The 16,095-nt window shown below is 37.3% G+C and overlaps 1 protein-coding gene across 1 annotated transcript; it reads right to left on the bottom strand.

Annotated features, from left to right (window-relative positions):
* Window positions 1–1,319: 1,319 nt before the first annotated feature.
* Window positions 1,320–12,542, bottom strand: LOC118730679. The gene is made up of 6 exons (XM_045587405.1): window positions 12,297–12,542; window positions 10,974–11,075; window positions 8,343–8,453; window positions 6,920–7,138; window positions 5,215–5,321; window positions 1,320–2,515 (listed from the first exon to the last, which is right to left on the bottom strand). The coding sequence occupies exons 1-6, from the start codon at window positions 12,385–12,387 to the stop codon at window positions 2,399–2,401; spliced, it is 747 nt and encodes a 248-aa protein (XP_045443361.1). The 5' UTR covers window positions 12,388–12,542; the 3' UTR covers window positions 1,320–2,398.
* Window positions 12,543–16,095: the final 3,553 nt, after the last annotated feature.

The following is a 16,095-nucleotide window of genomic DNA, read 5'->3' as shown; positions in this document are numbered from 1 at the left end:
TGATTATAACATAGAGTGAGCTAAATGTGACATATGGAAGAATAAAGTTTCTATATTGGAAATTATTTGGCTTTCTTAGGAAAAGTGGTAAAGTTGTAATAGGAAATGTTTCCCATATTTCTTCACTGAAAAAATAGAAGTTTTAATTGAGTTTGATGTTGTTTATTGTTTTGGATTAATTAGAAAAAAAAAAAACCTTCCCAATTGGGAAGATAAAAAGTTTGCTCTAGAGATTAAGAGAGAGGAGTACACTTGAGTGACACACTTTATTAAGTAAATATTTAATAAACATACACATTGATGGCTCAAAATGTATATCTCCAGATTTTTCTCCTCTCCCTCCCTCTCTCCCTCCTTTCTCTCCTGTCATTCTCTCTATTTTAGATTTAATCTTAAATGTTTACATTCATGTGGTAAAAATAGAACTCAATAGAGTTTCTAATACAAATTCATCTCTCAGATGTTTCTTGTTTTTATATTACATTTTATGAAATATATTAACATTCAGTCACTTAAATATAAAGTTGACTTTAATTTGGATTTCTTCTCCTACCAATTTTAATAAAATGGGAATATATTGGATTTAGAAGAGAGGGGTGCACATTGTATAATGATGGGCCAGTTTGCAAAGAAATACAACAAACAATGACAGGAATGGTGAAAATATTATTTCCAGAGCATGATGTGTATAATATAAAAAGGAATTAGATGTGATGAAAAGAATAGAGTAGAAGAGGATAAAATAGAGTAGAACAGGATGGAACGGAATGGAACGGAACGGAACGGAATGAAATGGAATGGAATGGAATGGAATGGAATGGAATGGAATGGAATGGAATGGAATAATAGAATAGAATAGAATAGAATAGAATAGAATAGAATAGAATAGTTGAAGCAGATAGTGAAGGCACTTTTATGCTATGACAAACAAATTGGGCTAAATTCTTTAAGTAATTGAGAGACAAGAGAGATTTCTAAGCAAGAAGTTTACTAGTCATATTTGTCTTTTCTCAAAATCTAGGCATAACAAAAAGTTTGCTAAGACGTGGAAAAGATGTCCAATCTGTTTAGTCAGAAGAAGTTGTACCACCCCAAAAGAAGTTGTACCACTTTTCATTCAATTCTTAAAAAATGAAATAAACCACTTTAATTCTAATGTTTCTAATATTTTAAATGATAATGTACTAAATAATATTAATTTCACTATTTTTATTTCCATATATATATATATATGTGTGTGTGTGTATATATATATATATATATATATGTATATATATACATACATATATATATGGAAATAAAAATCATATTATACAGAAATATAGTTTTTAATCTTTTGAGACAAAACAATCAAAATTTCCCCTTTGATACTGAGATTGTGCATGGCTTCAGCTGCTATAATGCTTTTTATATCCTGTGGTGTTACAATAAGCTATGAGTTTGCATTTACCTAGGATAAAAAAATGTGGCATATCTACTTTGTTTTCACAAATATTAGCTACTGGAGTCATCAGATTTTCCAATTATTTCATTTCCATTGAATATTACCTACATCACTGTTTTAGCATTTGCAACATTTATAAGGGTGCCAAACTTATAAATAAATGAATGAATAAAAATGGATTGCATGTTTCCCTTATCTTAAAAAGGGACAATTACTTCATGAATCCAATCTGTTCTATCTATAACTTATTTTTTAATTTTCTTGTTAGATTATTTAAGTTAAAAAAGAAAAGAAAAAAGTAACAATAGCTAGGGTGATTCCTTATACCACTGTGAGAGAATTCACAAGAGCCCTCAACTCTCTAAAACCTTCAAGTTACCTCTTGGCCTTCTGTTCACAATTTCATCCAAGAGGTCATGCGTAACCTTGGCTTGTTCAGGACACATCTGATTTTATGCCCAATGTCTTGATGTAACTACCTACAGTGCCTCCTTTCACTCTGAAAAGTATTCTGGTTTGGGTGATAAAGCATAAGGTTACCCTCACTGTAAGTCTCTTAAAAATGCTTGCATAATATTTTAATAAAGGATGTAAGCTTATATTATTTACTTAGACAATATGCAAAGTAGAAACACAGCAGAATTTTCTTGGCTGCAAAGGGACACATTATTGTGTATCACACAGGGTAACACCCTTGGTCATGATTTGATTTTGCTTTTATGCTTTTCACTTCTTAGTGCAAAAGGAAGGGCTAGGAAGTATAGCAAAACTTCTGAATTTCTACCTTCTGTGCTCTTAATTCCAAGGGTCTTCTTTTATATATATATAAATGTTCCCATAATTTCTTGCCTTCTCTTTTTTCATCTTTAATCATATATGGAGGATGACTGTCAGATAAATATAGCCAAAATTAGCATAGCAGACATTCCTTTGTTATTAAAAAAATAGAAGGGGCTAACTCACAGGCAAAATGCAAAATTTTGATTCATATTCTGTCCTCTCTTTTTTCTTGGGTACTGTACAATTCAGATGCATCCAGGAGACAGGTGATGGAAGACACCTAATGAACAGCTATACACAAAAGAAACATCAGTTACTGCTCCTTTGTCCCACTGGGAGCTAATTCAACTACAACAGAACCAGACTCATGTCATCCAAATTCCACTCCATAATCATTTTCCTTCAGTGAAACATTAAAACCATCTTTATTCTCAGGTTTTCTACTTAACACCACTCAACCTTCAGCATAGGATAAGGAGAAACAGAAGGTATCAGATGAGCTAAGTCCTAGTCTGCAAATACCCCCATATTTACAGCTGTAGAGGTTCCAATTTTATTTTCTGCATCCACGGTGGAATGGGTTCCCATTCGTTCGAGATTAGCCTTTCTACTCTTTTCCAATTTACTGCCTCCCTCTCTCCAACTCTTTTCATCTTTCCCTCTCCATTGGGCCCTATGCTGAAGTAAGTAATAATGTCTTTAAAACTCTGCTGATGCTATGAATTTTCTTTAGTGATATAAAAAGTAACGTCTTCCATTACCCTCAAAGATTCTAAAGAATTCTAAAAAAATCTGGAGCTTAAGCTTTATTTTACTGCTTCTTCCTCATTCAGATTTTAAGCTACCTCTAACATTCTCCTTGACCACTTTACTTATTTTTTTAATATATGAAATATAATTGCATTAAAATAACCATTTGCATTATTCTCGAGTTATTGTTTTTGATTCACCTTAGATCAAAGCTTCTGTAAGATGTATGAAGGAAGGGCTTATTATTATTACATGCCCAGAATTTAGTATATGTTGCCGACCTCAGTAGGCACAAGAAATATTTGAAAAATAATAAAATGTTACCAATAATTAACCCACGTGACTTTATAACACTCTTGCCAGAGACATCTATTAATTGTTATCTAACACGTGGTAATCATTGGTAAATGTTTGGTAAATAATTAATGTTTAGTAAAATTATGAGTGGATAATTTTTTTTTAAATCTCCATTACAGTCACCCCCCCCCCATTCACTTTCAAGCAAAATTATATTTTATTCATGTGATTATCACATAAATTTGACATATTAGTTTACACTCAATATCAGTTCCAAACATAAGAATGCCACACGTACACCAGATCATTGTTGGCAGAATGATGAGAATGACCAGAGACCAGAACCAATGCAGCCGCTCGCCTCAGTTGGCCCTGCCCCCCAGCAGGGTGGCACCGGCCAGCAAACCACCTGTGGCCCCTATCCCTGGACAGCCCCGCACACCAGCAGGGATGCTCACCCAGATCAGAGGCACAGCCAACCTACAAACCTCCCGTGGCCTCTCGCCCTGGCTGGCTCGGTCCGCCATTAGGAACCCCTACTCCAACTGGGGGCATGACCGACCTGCAAACCACCCCTGGTCCTCACCCCAGCTGGCCCTGCTCTCCATGGGTAAGCCCCACCCTGAACGGAAGTGTGGTATGCCTGCAAACCCACCATGTCCCCTCGCCATGGCCTTCCCCACTCACACTCTGATTTGGGGCCCCCATCAGGGAAGGCCAGCCAGCCCCCATCCATGGATCAAGCCTCTATCATGTATAATAAAAGAGTAATATATAAATTGACCCTAGTAGTGGAGTGGCCAGATGACCGCTCGACCAGTCCTTATGAGGCACACTGACCACCTCTCAGTCCCTTTCCCTGGCCAGCAGGCTCCAATCACCCAATGGCAAATGGGGAACCAGAGGTGGGTATCAGAGGATGTGGGTGGCATCAGTACAAGGTTCCCATTCCTCTAGTCACCCCACACACAGAGGGCAACCCATGGCGGGGGGGGGGGGGGAGCAAGGGGGCAGCAGTGACTGACTTTTTGGGCCCAATCCCAGCCATTAGGCTCCAATCACCCAATGGCGAATGGGAAACTAGGGGTGGGTTGTGGCGGAGGGTGAGGCTGGCAGCGGGAAGCCGAGGAAATGGCCAAGCCTAAGGACCATACCCATGCATGAATTTTGTGTGCCGGGCCTCTAGTAAAATTATAAAGAGCAAAAATCACACAGAGACATAAACTAAATTCAAGTTCATTCTGATAATAAGATCTGTTGGTTTGCAGCATGCTATATATTACAGCAAATCAAACTAGTGAGTGTGCTGGGAAAGTTAGGGTTTTAGCATTCTATAGCAAGGAATTTGACATTTTATCAACACTCAAATATTAATAACAACAATAATAGCAAAATAATCATGGGTGTTGCAGTAACTTTATGGATTTATCTGTATTTTAACTTTAATAACTCTAAGAAGGGTTGTAACATGTGAAAACAAGATAAATGATTTGTATGATTATACCAAATGGGTTAGTCAGGACTATAGATTTTCATCAATGTACCACAGCTCAAAGGAGAAAGAGAATCCCATAATTTAAGTTGTATCAATAGTCCATTAAAATATGCCTCACAACTGAAACTAAGTTAATTACTCTCTGGTTCAATAAGAACCAAGAATCACAGGATACAAGAAATACCAAAGAAATACATAGCCATAACTTACCTGTTGTGATATGTTTTATAGACTGGTAATTCTAGTCATTGTATGTCCTTGCTACTTGAACTTGTGGTATTAGGAATTCTCCAATGACTCAACTCAGAGGGAAGGGACACACAGAAAGGGCATATAGGCCATTTACCAGGAACAGCCAAGGATTAACATGGTCACTCAAATCCTTCTAACCTGTACCTTAACAATGCCAGGAAATTTCTGTGGACATACCATAAATCATAACACAGACCTGAGTTGTATTGCCATTTTTCTCAATGTCACATATCAGGGAGGAGAAATTCTTCCCACTATCTCCATGCCATTTGCATGACTCTGAACATGAGCAAAATCTGAGGTCTGGAAATCAAATGAAAAGTCTTTGAGACTGGCACACACATATGCAAAATATGTATTCATAAATATACAATCAATTAAGCATACATATCGGAATTCCAAACGTCTGCACTATTAGTACATATTGAAAGGTTACAAATGTTATATTTTTACATGAGATGATTGCTTAAAATATGAGAGAAGGAAGAGAATGTGTCTGAAATGAAATGGGATTGAATCTGAAACAATGTGAGACAGAAAAGGAATCATAGATACACAGGAAAAAAATGGTAAGGGATTTTTGAAAGCACTCAGATAAAACTTCAGTATGTTTGAATTGCTGCAACAGGACCCTAGTCCATCTCTATTCTGTTAAATTTTCTACAGAAACCTCATCACTTCACTGTTTTCAGTGAATATGTATGTGTGTGTGTATATATATATATGTGTGTGTGTGTGTGTGTGTGTGTGTATATATATGTATGTATATATATGTATACACACACACACACACACATATATAAAGCCAATGACTGGAATGCCGTAATGACTGGAACAACCGTTCTCTATGACACCCACTGTGGCCAGTGAACCCGCCCGATTGGGGGAGCCAGCTGCAACCTCCTGTGGTCCCTCCCTCAGCCAGCCCTGCCCCTGATCACCCCCCTCCTCCAGTAGGGGACAGGGCTGGCTGGCCAATCTCCTGCAGTCCCTAGCTCCAGCTGGCCCCATCCTTGGTGGGTCTCCCTTACCCCAATCGACCCATAATCCCTCCCTTTGGCTGGCCCCACCCCTGATTGTCCCCAACCACCCCAATAGGGGCAACCTCCTGCAGCCCTTCCCCTGACCCAGTCCCAGCCCAGATCAGGCCTCACTACTCTGATGGCCCATGGCCCCTTCTCCCAGCTAGCTCCACCCATGACTGGTCCCCCCACTCCAATCAGGGGCAGCGCCAGCCAGCCAACCACCGATAGTTCCTCCCCCAGGCTGCTGGCCCCCTATCCATTCACCCCACTGCATTCAGGGGTGGGGCTGGCTGGCCCACTGCCCACAGCCTTTCCCCAAAGCTGGCCCATCTCAAATCAGTCTCCACCACCCTGATCAGCCTGCAGCACTCACCCCCCTCCAGCCAGCTCTGTACCTGATTGGCTCCCACACACACCAGTCAAACCTCCCACTGTCTTTTCCTGACAGACCTGCCTGGATCCACCCAGATTGGGGCTGGGCCAACTGGACCCCACCTGTGCACAAATTGGTGCACTGGACCTCTAGGGTTTCTATAAGACCTTGCTTTAAATTATACAATGTTTTCTTATTATTTCCAGGTTAGAATCCAAACCCTCTCCATTATCTACAGGAACTCAAATGACACTCCAGTTTCATTTCTCATTAACCTTATTTTGAATACCTTGAACTTTTCATGAGAGTGTCATGAAACAAAGTGAAGAAAGACAGAAAGTGGTTTTTTTTATAGAAGAATTTATAAATGGTTATCAAATTTCCATGATTTTTTTTAATTTCAAAAATATTTAAAGATGTTGAACCCAGTGAAAAGGCTGGGGAAAATTAGACAACCCTAAGTTATTGATGAGACTATGAAACAGATAAATGATTTCACTCACCATTTTTCTTCTTCTTTACAACTTCATCGTATTTTGAGGTAAAGTTTTTCAATGATTTTAATGTATTTTCAACCATATTTTTTAAAGCAAAGTGCTCACTTGAGAATTTTTTATACATATCCATGTATAATATTCTATTTCTCTCCAGCTGTGTTATTATGTTTTGTTGCCTGTCATTGTCATAAACTGTTCTGTTGCTGGAGAAGAGTTCCTGGTAATCTATAATCCATAGCAAGAGGTTAATTAGATTTTAACACAAAACCTTTCAATAAATTATATTAATATCATAATAGTCATTTAACATTTTAATGGAAAAAATATAATAATAGCTACCAACGTTGAATACCAACATTTCATACTTTTAATATTAAAATGAATTGAGATAAAAATGACTTAAGTTATTCAATGGAGCACTAGTTCCTTATTAAAGGAAATGCCTAAGTAAGTGTAAATACAAAACAAAAAGATCCATTTGAAACAGAGATTTCAAAATTTTAAAAAAACAGTGTAATTCGGTATTTATTTTATAAAAATGTAAACCACACTTTTGAGATTAGGAGGGATTAAAATATATTGTTGAGCCTATGTATTATGGATTTCAGGTTCTTGAATAGATATTACCAAAATTTAAACCACAGCCTCAGAATTGAAAAAAAAAATTAGAAAGACAAAGATCATGCCTTTAAGATCTTCCAAAAGATTTAGAAAGCTTCGTAATTTATCTATTTTGTGTATCATTACAACATAATCTGGCTTTTCTCAATAGACTGATATTAGTTTACCTGGCAGTCCTTCAAATTAATAAAATCTTTCATTTTTCAAAGTTAAGCTTTCTGAAGATTAAATGAGATCAAAAACAGCAAGAAAGGGCATTCAAGAAATGTTATCAATCATTGTAATATTACCCCCTATTTCCTCCAGATGCCTTTGTAGAAAGTGGGAGAGCATTCCAGCTAGCATCCAAGCTTGGGAAGAAACACTCCCAAAATACGAAGTGTTTCAAAAAGTCTTTTAATTCTCAAATAAATAATTAATGGATATTTAAATAAATTATTGCAGGGATTGGGATTCAAGGAAGAGAAGAAAATATGGCAATAGCAAGGGATAGACATTTGAAAGAAAGAAAAAAAGATATTAAAACTATAAAGTGTAAAATAAAATGAGATGTGATCAAATATTCTCCATTGGTCACTTAATAACCACACAAAATTTAAAAAGTACTTTGGGCACTCTGGCCCTGGAAATTGAGGGGAAAAAATGTAACTATAGGATATGGTTGGGGTAAAGGTTGAATGAGATTGCATGTGCAGTTCTTGAGAAAACGTTAGTACCCAAAATGTTAAGTATAAGTAATAAAATGTATCAGTAATGTAATGTGTCTGATAAAACCAAGGGACAGCCTCAGAGAAAAGTGGAAACTTACTCATTATGATCAGGGTTCCCAGTCCAGCCAGCACGGCCAAGTTCAGCATTAGCAAAATGAAAACAACAGGGCCCCACACTTTCAATGGAACAGAATGTCCTACCGGGAGGCCTGAATTCAGGAAAACGACATGAATTTTAGAAAGCAGACACAAAAGCTGCTATACTAACTGTGGGCCCTTAGAAACTGTGCATTGCACTCAGCATTGAGAAAACAAAAGAAGCAACTTGATGTTCACTTAAGAACCCTCCTCTCCCCTAAAGCTTCATGAATTGGTGTTACCTGTACTTTCCATGTAGAGCTATAAGGAACCTGAAAACTGAAAATGTACCTAAAAACTATGTAAGATACAGGTAGAGTCCCCTCACCCTACGTTTTCTCCCTCATCTCATACAATTGAGTTACCTTCTCTCTTGTTTTTTTTTCTTTATTGTTTAAAGTATTACATATTACTATATGTAATATTACATATCACATATGTCTCCCTTTTCCCCCCACTGACCCTTCTCAGACTACCCCCATCCCCTAGCATATACCCTCACCCCACTAGTGTCTGTGTCCATTGGCCACACCCATATGCATGCATACAGGTCCTTTTGGGTTACTTTCTCTTATTCATGCTCATTAAACACTGTCTGTCCCAATGTATTGGAGGATTCATCTCCAGAAAATTAACTGGCCAAGAAGGGAGGAGGGGTGGCAAACCTACAAATACTGACAATGAGTTCTTCAGTGAAGGCTACAATTTAACAAACCCATCTCATATACCCTGGGGTCCTACAAATTTGGTTTGGTATCACACTCTTAAATGTTCCTTATAAAGTTAAACATGCCCCAATCCAAGCTAGAATTCTACTCCTGGGTCAAGTAGAATTACCTAATGGAATTTCTTAAAAATGCCTACACAAAGACTTGCACATCAAAGAAGCTTTAATCGTACTAGCCCCAAGTTGGAAGCAACTAAAATAACCACGTACAGGTAAATAGATAAATACTGTGGCATATCTATGAAATGGACTACTACTCAGCAATGAAAAGAAATTAGCTACTGATTTACACGACAAGGATGAAGCTCAAAAGCATTATGCTTATGAAAGAAGACAGTAATGAAGAGTATACGTTATTTGAATCCATTTATATAAAATTCTAGACCAGGCATGATAGTTCAGGATGATAGAAAGTAGGTTAGTGATTAGGATAACTTGAAAGGTACACAAGGTGTCTTTAAAAAAATAATATATATATATATATATATATATATATATATATATATATAATCAGAGAGGAAGGGAGAGGGATAGAGGGATAGAAACATTCATGAGAGAGACATCTATCAGCTGCTCCTGCATGCCTCCTACTAGGGATAGAGCCTACAACCCAGAGATGTGCCCTGACTGGGAATCAAACCATAACCTCCTGGTACATAGGTTGACACTCAACCACTGAGCCACACCAACCTGGCACACAGGGGTCTTTTGGGTGGTGGTATATAGGTATATGTTTGTTAAGTCCAATGAACTATACATTTAAAGTGAGAATATTATTTTGTATTTAAGTTATACTTCAATAAGGTTGACTTGAAAATAAAATTTTTTTAAATAATCAGAAAAGTAGGATTTTTCATATACACAAAAAATAGAGTGTTATAAAAAGAAGCCTTTAGAAAACAAGAATTTGTTGAAATAAAATACCAAAAACATATTTTTGATAGAAAAATTAAAAGAGAGCTTAAGAAAATCACTCATAAATTGTAACAAAAGGATAAAATGATTTTTTTTTAAAAGGGAGGAAATAAGTACATGAGATTTAATGATATAAAAATAGAAAAGGTCCAGAAAATGTCATGAAAACTCTGGGGTAGATAGAAACATCATTAAAAAAAAAAAAAAAAAAAAAAAAAAAAAGAAAGAAAGAAAAAGAGATCGTTTCCCATAACTAAAGAACATTAGTTTATCCTCACTTCATTTCTTGAAAAATTTTTATCTTTTTTTTTTTAATATATTTTATTGATTTTGTACAGAGAGGAAGGGAGAGAGATAGAGAGTTAGAAACATCGATGAGAGAGACTCATCGATCAGCTGCCTCTTGCACAACCCCTACTGGGGATATGCCCGCAACCAAGGTACATGCCTTTGACTGGAATCGAACCTGGGACCTTTCAGTCCCCAAGCCGACACTCTATCCATTGAGCCAAACCGGTTTTGGCTATCTTTTATTTTTAAAAGTAATCTCTAGCCTGGCTGGTGTGGCTCAGCTGTTAAGGGTTGACCCAGAAACCAAAAGGTTGTTGGTTTGATTCCCAGTCAGGGCATATGGGGTTGTGAGGTTGGTTGGGTTTGTGAGCTTGATCCCCAGTAGGGGGCTGTGCAGGAAGCAGCTGATCAATGATGTTCCTCTCTCATCAATGTTTCTATCTATCTATACCTCTACCTTCCTCTCTCTAAAAATTAATAAAAAACATTTAAAAACAATAAAATAAAGGCAATCTCTAATTTTTATGCTTCAACATCTCCACCCCCCCCCCAAACACACACTCACATCACACACACACACACACACACACACACACACACACACTCTTATTAATTTTTTTCTGGAGCCAGTGGCTCTGTTTATTCAAATGTGTCTTACCTCTCACGGCTCTGCTTTCTGGCAACACAGCTGTGCTCTCAATACTCGTTGGTCCATTTTCAGCTGCATTATTCAGCTTCAATTCTGGCATTTCATGGTTTTCTTTTCAGGGGAAAAGTTGAAGTGTTTTTAAAAAACCACTCCTGGCTCTGGTCTCTTTTTTTCTTTCTAACTATTCAGATATCCCTCGTGTTTCTACTTGATTCTGATGATAGATATTTGTAAATAGACAAACCATTTGTGAAACTTCACAAAAATGAAATTCAAGCAATCTACCCAAATGTATGTAAAGAATAAAATTCTCATACTTTTTTAAATAACAATTGTTAATCACTGGGAAATATGTGACTGAACACGAATTGCTTCTCCAGTTTTATAAGCTCTTGATGTTAGTTGCCTATGATATTGCTTGGATGGAGATGATATAATACTTCTCCCTAAATACATACAGTACCTTCATCAAACTTCATGGAGTAGATGACTCTGTTTGGACATTTGACTCTAACACATAATCTACCAACCTGATATTTAAAATTTTATAATCAGATTTGTTTGCATGGAGTGCCTTTTCTTCATCATTTGAATATAAGATAATTTGGGGGTAAATTAGTAAATTAAAAATTCCACATATTTATAGAAGATATAATTTCATATGAAGAGCAAAATGAATTAAAAATATACAGATGTATTGAAATACATAAATAAAATATAAATAACAAAAGTAGTCTCAAGAATATACAAGAAATCATGTGTCCCATTAAAGACACTTTATTAAATATGATTCTGATATTTTCCAAAATTATCTTCTTATTGCTTCAGTGCTATCTCTAACTTTCTAGGGGTTGAATTGCTGAATAAAACAGACTGGAATATACTATGTTGAGATAAGGACCTTTCAGTCTTATTCCTTCTCAGAAAAAAAAATGATACCACAGCATAAAGTGAGATGATCCTATGAACCTCATAGCATATGTCTATTTTATATCTTTTGGCAGTTAGATAAAAATCCTGAAGAGTTATCTTCATGCTATTCCTTTTTTCCCTTTCCCCTAATAGTCTATAATCTCTAAAAAAGTATAAGAAATGCTATCGTGGTGCATCAAACATCTGCATTCCCAGAGGCTTAGACCAGAGTCTTTTTTTACACACTCATGATCTCACAAAGTAAATACGCTAAATAAAAAAAAGGCCCTAGCACAGCGATTTCTCTATGAACTAGCACTCCATGATGGAACCTTAGAAGAGATTGAAGATGAGAGAACCCACCAATATAGGAGAATGATGTCTTCTTTGGTCAGTAGGATCCTGCATAGAGGATCTTACCTGTTCTCTCGAGGCTGCAGCTCTCCAGAAGTTTCTTTGACTGAGAAGTATTTGGAAATTTGAGGGTAGCGTAAGTCACTTCCTCAGGCATTACTGAACTAATAAAGCACAATCCAGTCACTTGTGTGCTGTGCAGTCCCACTGATGTTTTCGGGAGCTGCTGCTGCTGGGTGATCTGGGCAGGCAAGGACTAAGTTGAGTGAACTACCTTTGTAAAAACCAAGCCAAAAAAAAAAGTGTCAAAAACAGAACTGTCACTTCTGCATGCATCATATCACCCTTTTTCTAACTTCCTCCAGTAAAACACCAAGTGGAAGACATGGTTTTAAGAGAGAAGTATAGGTTTTAAACATAAACAAGTTTGTTTTCTTTTTAATTTGTGGAAAAACCATAGGGATCTCCAGACTTGAGAGTACCCTGTGATAATACAAATATATATATAATTATAAATTTTATTCAAAGTCCAGTTTACGGGAGCAATCTCGGTATTACCTCAAACACAACCTAAAGAGTGCACTGGTAACCCCATCTCCTCTTTCTATACCATGTGCTTGGAGCATATCTCATCAGCGCCTCCTCATTTCTACAGGCTTTCTGGAAACACAGGTATATTTTCTTCTCCATATATACTAATAAAGTTGTTAATCACATTGTGCCCATGGCAACAGTGTTATAATTGCACCCACTATGAATCACCAGAAAACCTCAGGTGAGTTAATGCTCACCAAAATGTTTTTGTTACTTTTCACTTCCTGTTTTTCTGGATTGAAAAGAGTCCTGAGAAGTTAAAAACAGGATGTTAAAGAGCAATAGAAAAAGAAAGAAAGAAAAAAAAAGTGGTACTAAGAGAAAGAGAAGAAAAAACTGGGAATTAAAGTAATTAGATATCTACTCTCCACACTGCAACACACACACACACACACACACACACACACACACACACACACACACCAGCCTCTGAAACAAAGGGAGATATATTTGAAAGTGGCAGTTCTTTCTTTAGCGTGTACCTATTAGGTTAGGATCTGAATTCTAATTGCTTGAATTCTGGCAGGAAGGTAGGACGAGTATGTATATGAAGCTATTTTAAATAATGCAGAACTGAAGCAAAAGTCCAAGCGCTCTGCTTGAGCTCCAGCACAAGATCAGTCAGTGAAGAGCATGCTCACTGTGTCCTCAAAACCTAGCGTAGTGACAACCATGTGACACATGTTCAAGCACTACCTATCAATGAATAAATTAATAACTCATTCATAAATAATCACAGTTCTGCTCAGTGAAAAACAAGAGTTAAATATTCTTTTTTAAAAATATATTTTTATTGATTTTATAGAAGATAGAGGGAGAGAACGGTAGAAACATCAATGATGAGAGAGAATCACTGGCTGCTTTCTGCATGCCCCCTACTGGGGATTGAGCCCACAACCCAGGCATGTGCCTTGGCCAGAATTGAACCTGGAACCCTTCAGTCCGTAGGCTGATGCTCTATCCATTGAGCCAAACCAGCTAAGGCTAAATATGCTTATTAATAAAAACACCTGTATTGACTTTCTTTTTATTTATTTTTTTTTAAATCAATCTTTATTTTTCATATTATTACAAAGGTTCCTCATTTCTTCCCCCCTCCACCAGGTTCCCACCCCACCCTCCACCCCCTCCCCATCCCCCATTGTCCTCATCCATAGGTGCACAGTTTATGTTCAGTCTCTTCCTCCCTCCCTTTCCCTGATAGTAAATCCCTTTTCAGATAGTAAATCTGTTACTTAGCATTTTCTCATATCAATAATACCTCCACATGCCCAATGATACATTTCACACAAAAGACATTTCCAAATAGGTCAACCAGCTTCATCCAGGCCCCACCCAAGGCACTCACAGATCAACACAGATCAACACTCCAGTCCTATACTAACTCAACACATCCAGATCTAAGCCTTCATCACTTGATTCAGCAGACCCTCAAGTTCCCGCAAAAGTTTCCAGCCATGTCTGAGAGGCAGCAGTGGGGCAGGGGCAGGCGAGGAGTGAGCTGTTCCGGGCCTGGCTGCTCCGGGCCTGGCTTCTGTTGCTCTGGTTCGTTCCACAACCAGCTGCTCCGGGTCTGGTCACCGCCGCTCCCGACCTAGTTGCTCTGGACCTGGCTGCTGCTGCTCCGGGCCTGGTATTGACTTTCAAGAAAGATTGGGCACCTTGCGATAGGTGCCCACAGAATTAAAAACAAAAAGAACTTAAATGAGTAAAAATAGATCCAGAGACAAATGGCAGGAGAGGTGTGTGTGGGGGGTGGGGAATAGAGAGCAACCTATGGACTTGTATGCATGCATATTAGCATAACCGATGGACACAGACACTTGAGCAATGGGGGCTTGCCTAGGGTGGGAATGGCTGGGGAGGGAGGGGGTCAATTGGGGCAAAAGGAGACATATGTAAAACTTTAGACAATAAAAAAGAAAAAAAGAACTATAAGGAATAAATTTAGGAAAGTTTGTGTTGTGATAATTGACATAGGGAAAATTATATTACCTTTTATTATAAAGCTTGAAACATTTTTTTTCTTGAAATACGTTTTAAAAATAAAACAGGTAAGACACAGTAAGAAATATTCATAATTCATTGCAATTAAGTACAAATGTAGTGAGACTTTCCTTTGCCAGAGGAAGAAACTGTATTCTGACTGGGGGTGGGAGTAGAGGCAGAGAAAGGGGCAGGAAATATATGGGTAACATGAGCTTTAGTGCTTTCTCTAATATTAAGGAAATTAGAGAAGTCTCTAGGCCTTACTTTACTTACTTATTAAAAACTAGAGGCCCGTTGCATGAAGATTTGTGCAAGAATAAGCCTTCCTTCCCCTGGCTTCGATCCTGGCTGCCCAGGAGTCTTCAAGTCCTCCTTCCTGGTCATTGTTGGGTTAATTTGCATACCCACTCCTGATTGGCTGATGGGTGTTGCTGAGGTACAGTCAACTTGTATGTTTCTCTTTTATTAGAGTAGATGAAGTAGACTGATCTAAAGCTTTTCACTTATTTTTCTAGAGTTATATGATACTCAAATTCTTCCTGCAAGGATAAATCTATCCAATGTTTCTTTGAGGTCTTAGAGAATACATTTTCTTTGAGCCAGTAATTTGACTGTTTGGACTTGACACAGAGATACACAAAGGTCTGTGCACTGCAGTCACCTCATTGCTATTTATAAAGGTGAGAAATGAAAAAGAAGAGATAAATCTTAAACAAAAGGAAAAAATTGAAATTTTAGACTATTCAGGTAATGAAAACAGAAGCCACGTTGATGTTTTGTTTCCCTCTTCTTAAGAGAAAATATTATATTAATGATGGGTAATGTTTAGATAAAATGGGGGAAATAAAAATCCTGCAAAGATAGAAATGGAGAAATACTTCACCCTGTTGGGAAAGACAATATCAATATATTCTGATATACCATTCTCTGATATGCAAACTCTAAAGAAACGGGAAAAAACTAAAGACTATGAACCTTGGAATTTTCACTGACTTCAATGTGCTCTGGAACAATAGGTGTTTCTACCATCCTCATAAATGTGCTATATTAGCAGATAATTGCCCAAGGAAAAGTCATTCAATAGTCTAATCTTTCTGAAGCCTCAAGGAGTAGTTTACCTCCTAAATCTTCAAAGGTTTAACTTCTTTTTCACAGATAGAGATTTTCATCCCATCCTTGTCCAATCATAATACACGTTGTCTTCATAGATATAAATGCAATGCCTTTTGTTTCATAGGTGGATTCTACCTGTTTAACTTTGAAAAAGAAAAGAAAGATGTTT

The sequence above is a fragment of the Pipistrellus kuhlii genome, unplaced genomic scaffold, assembly GCF_014108245.1.
Source record: "Pipistrellus kuhlii isolate mPipKuh1 unplaced genomic scaffold, mPipKuh1.p scaffold_m20_p_3, whole genome shotgun sequence".
Lineage (NCBI taxonomy): Eukaryota > Metazoa > Chordata > Mammalia > Chiroptera > Vespertilionidae > Pipistrellus > Pipistrellus kuhlii.
Note: the sequence above shows the minus strand (reverse complement) of the source record. Positions and strands in the feature narration are given on the sequence as shown.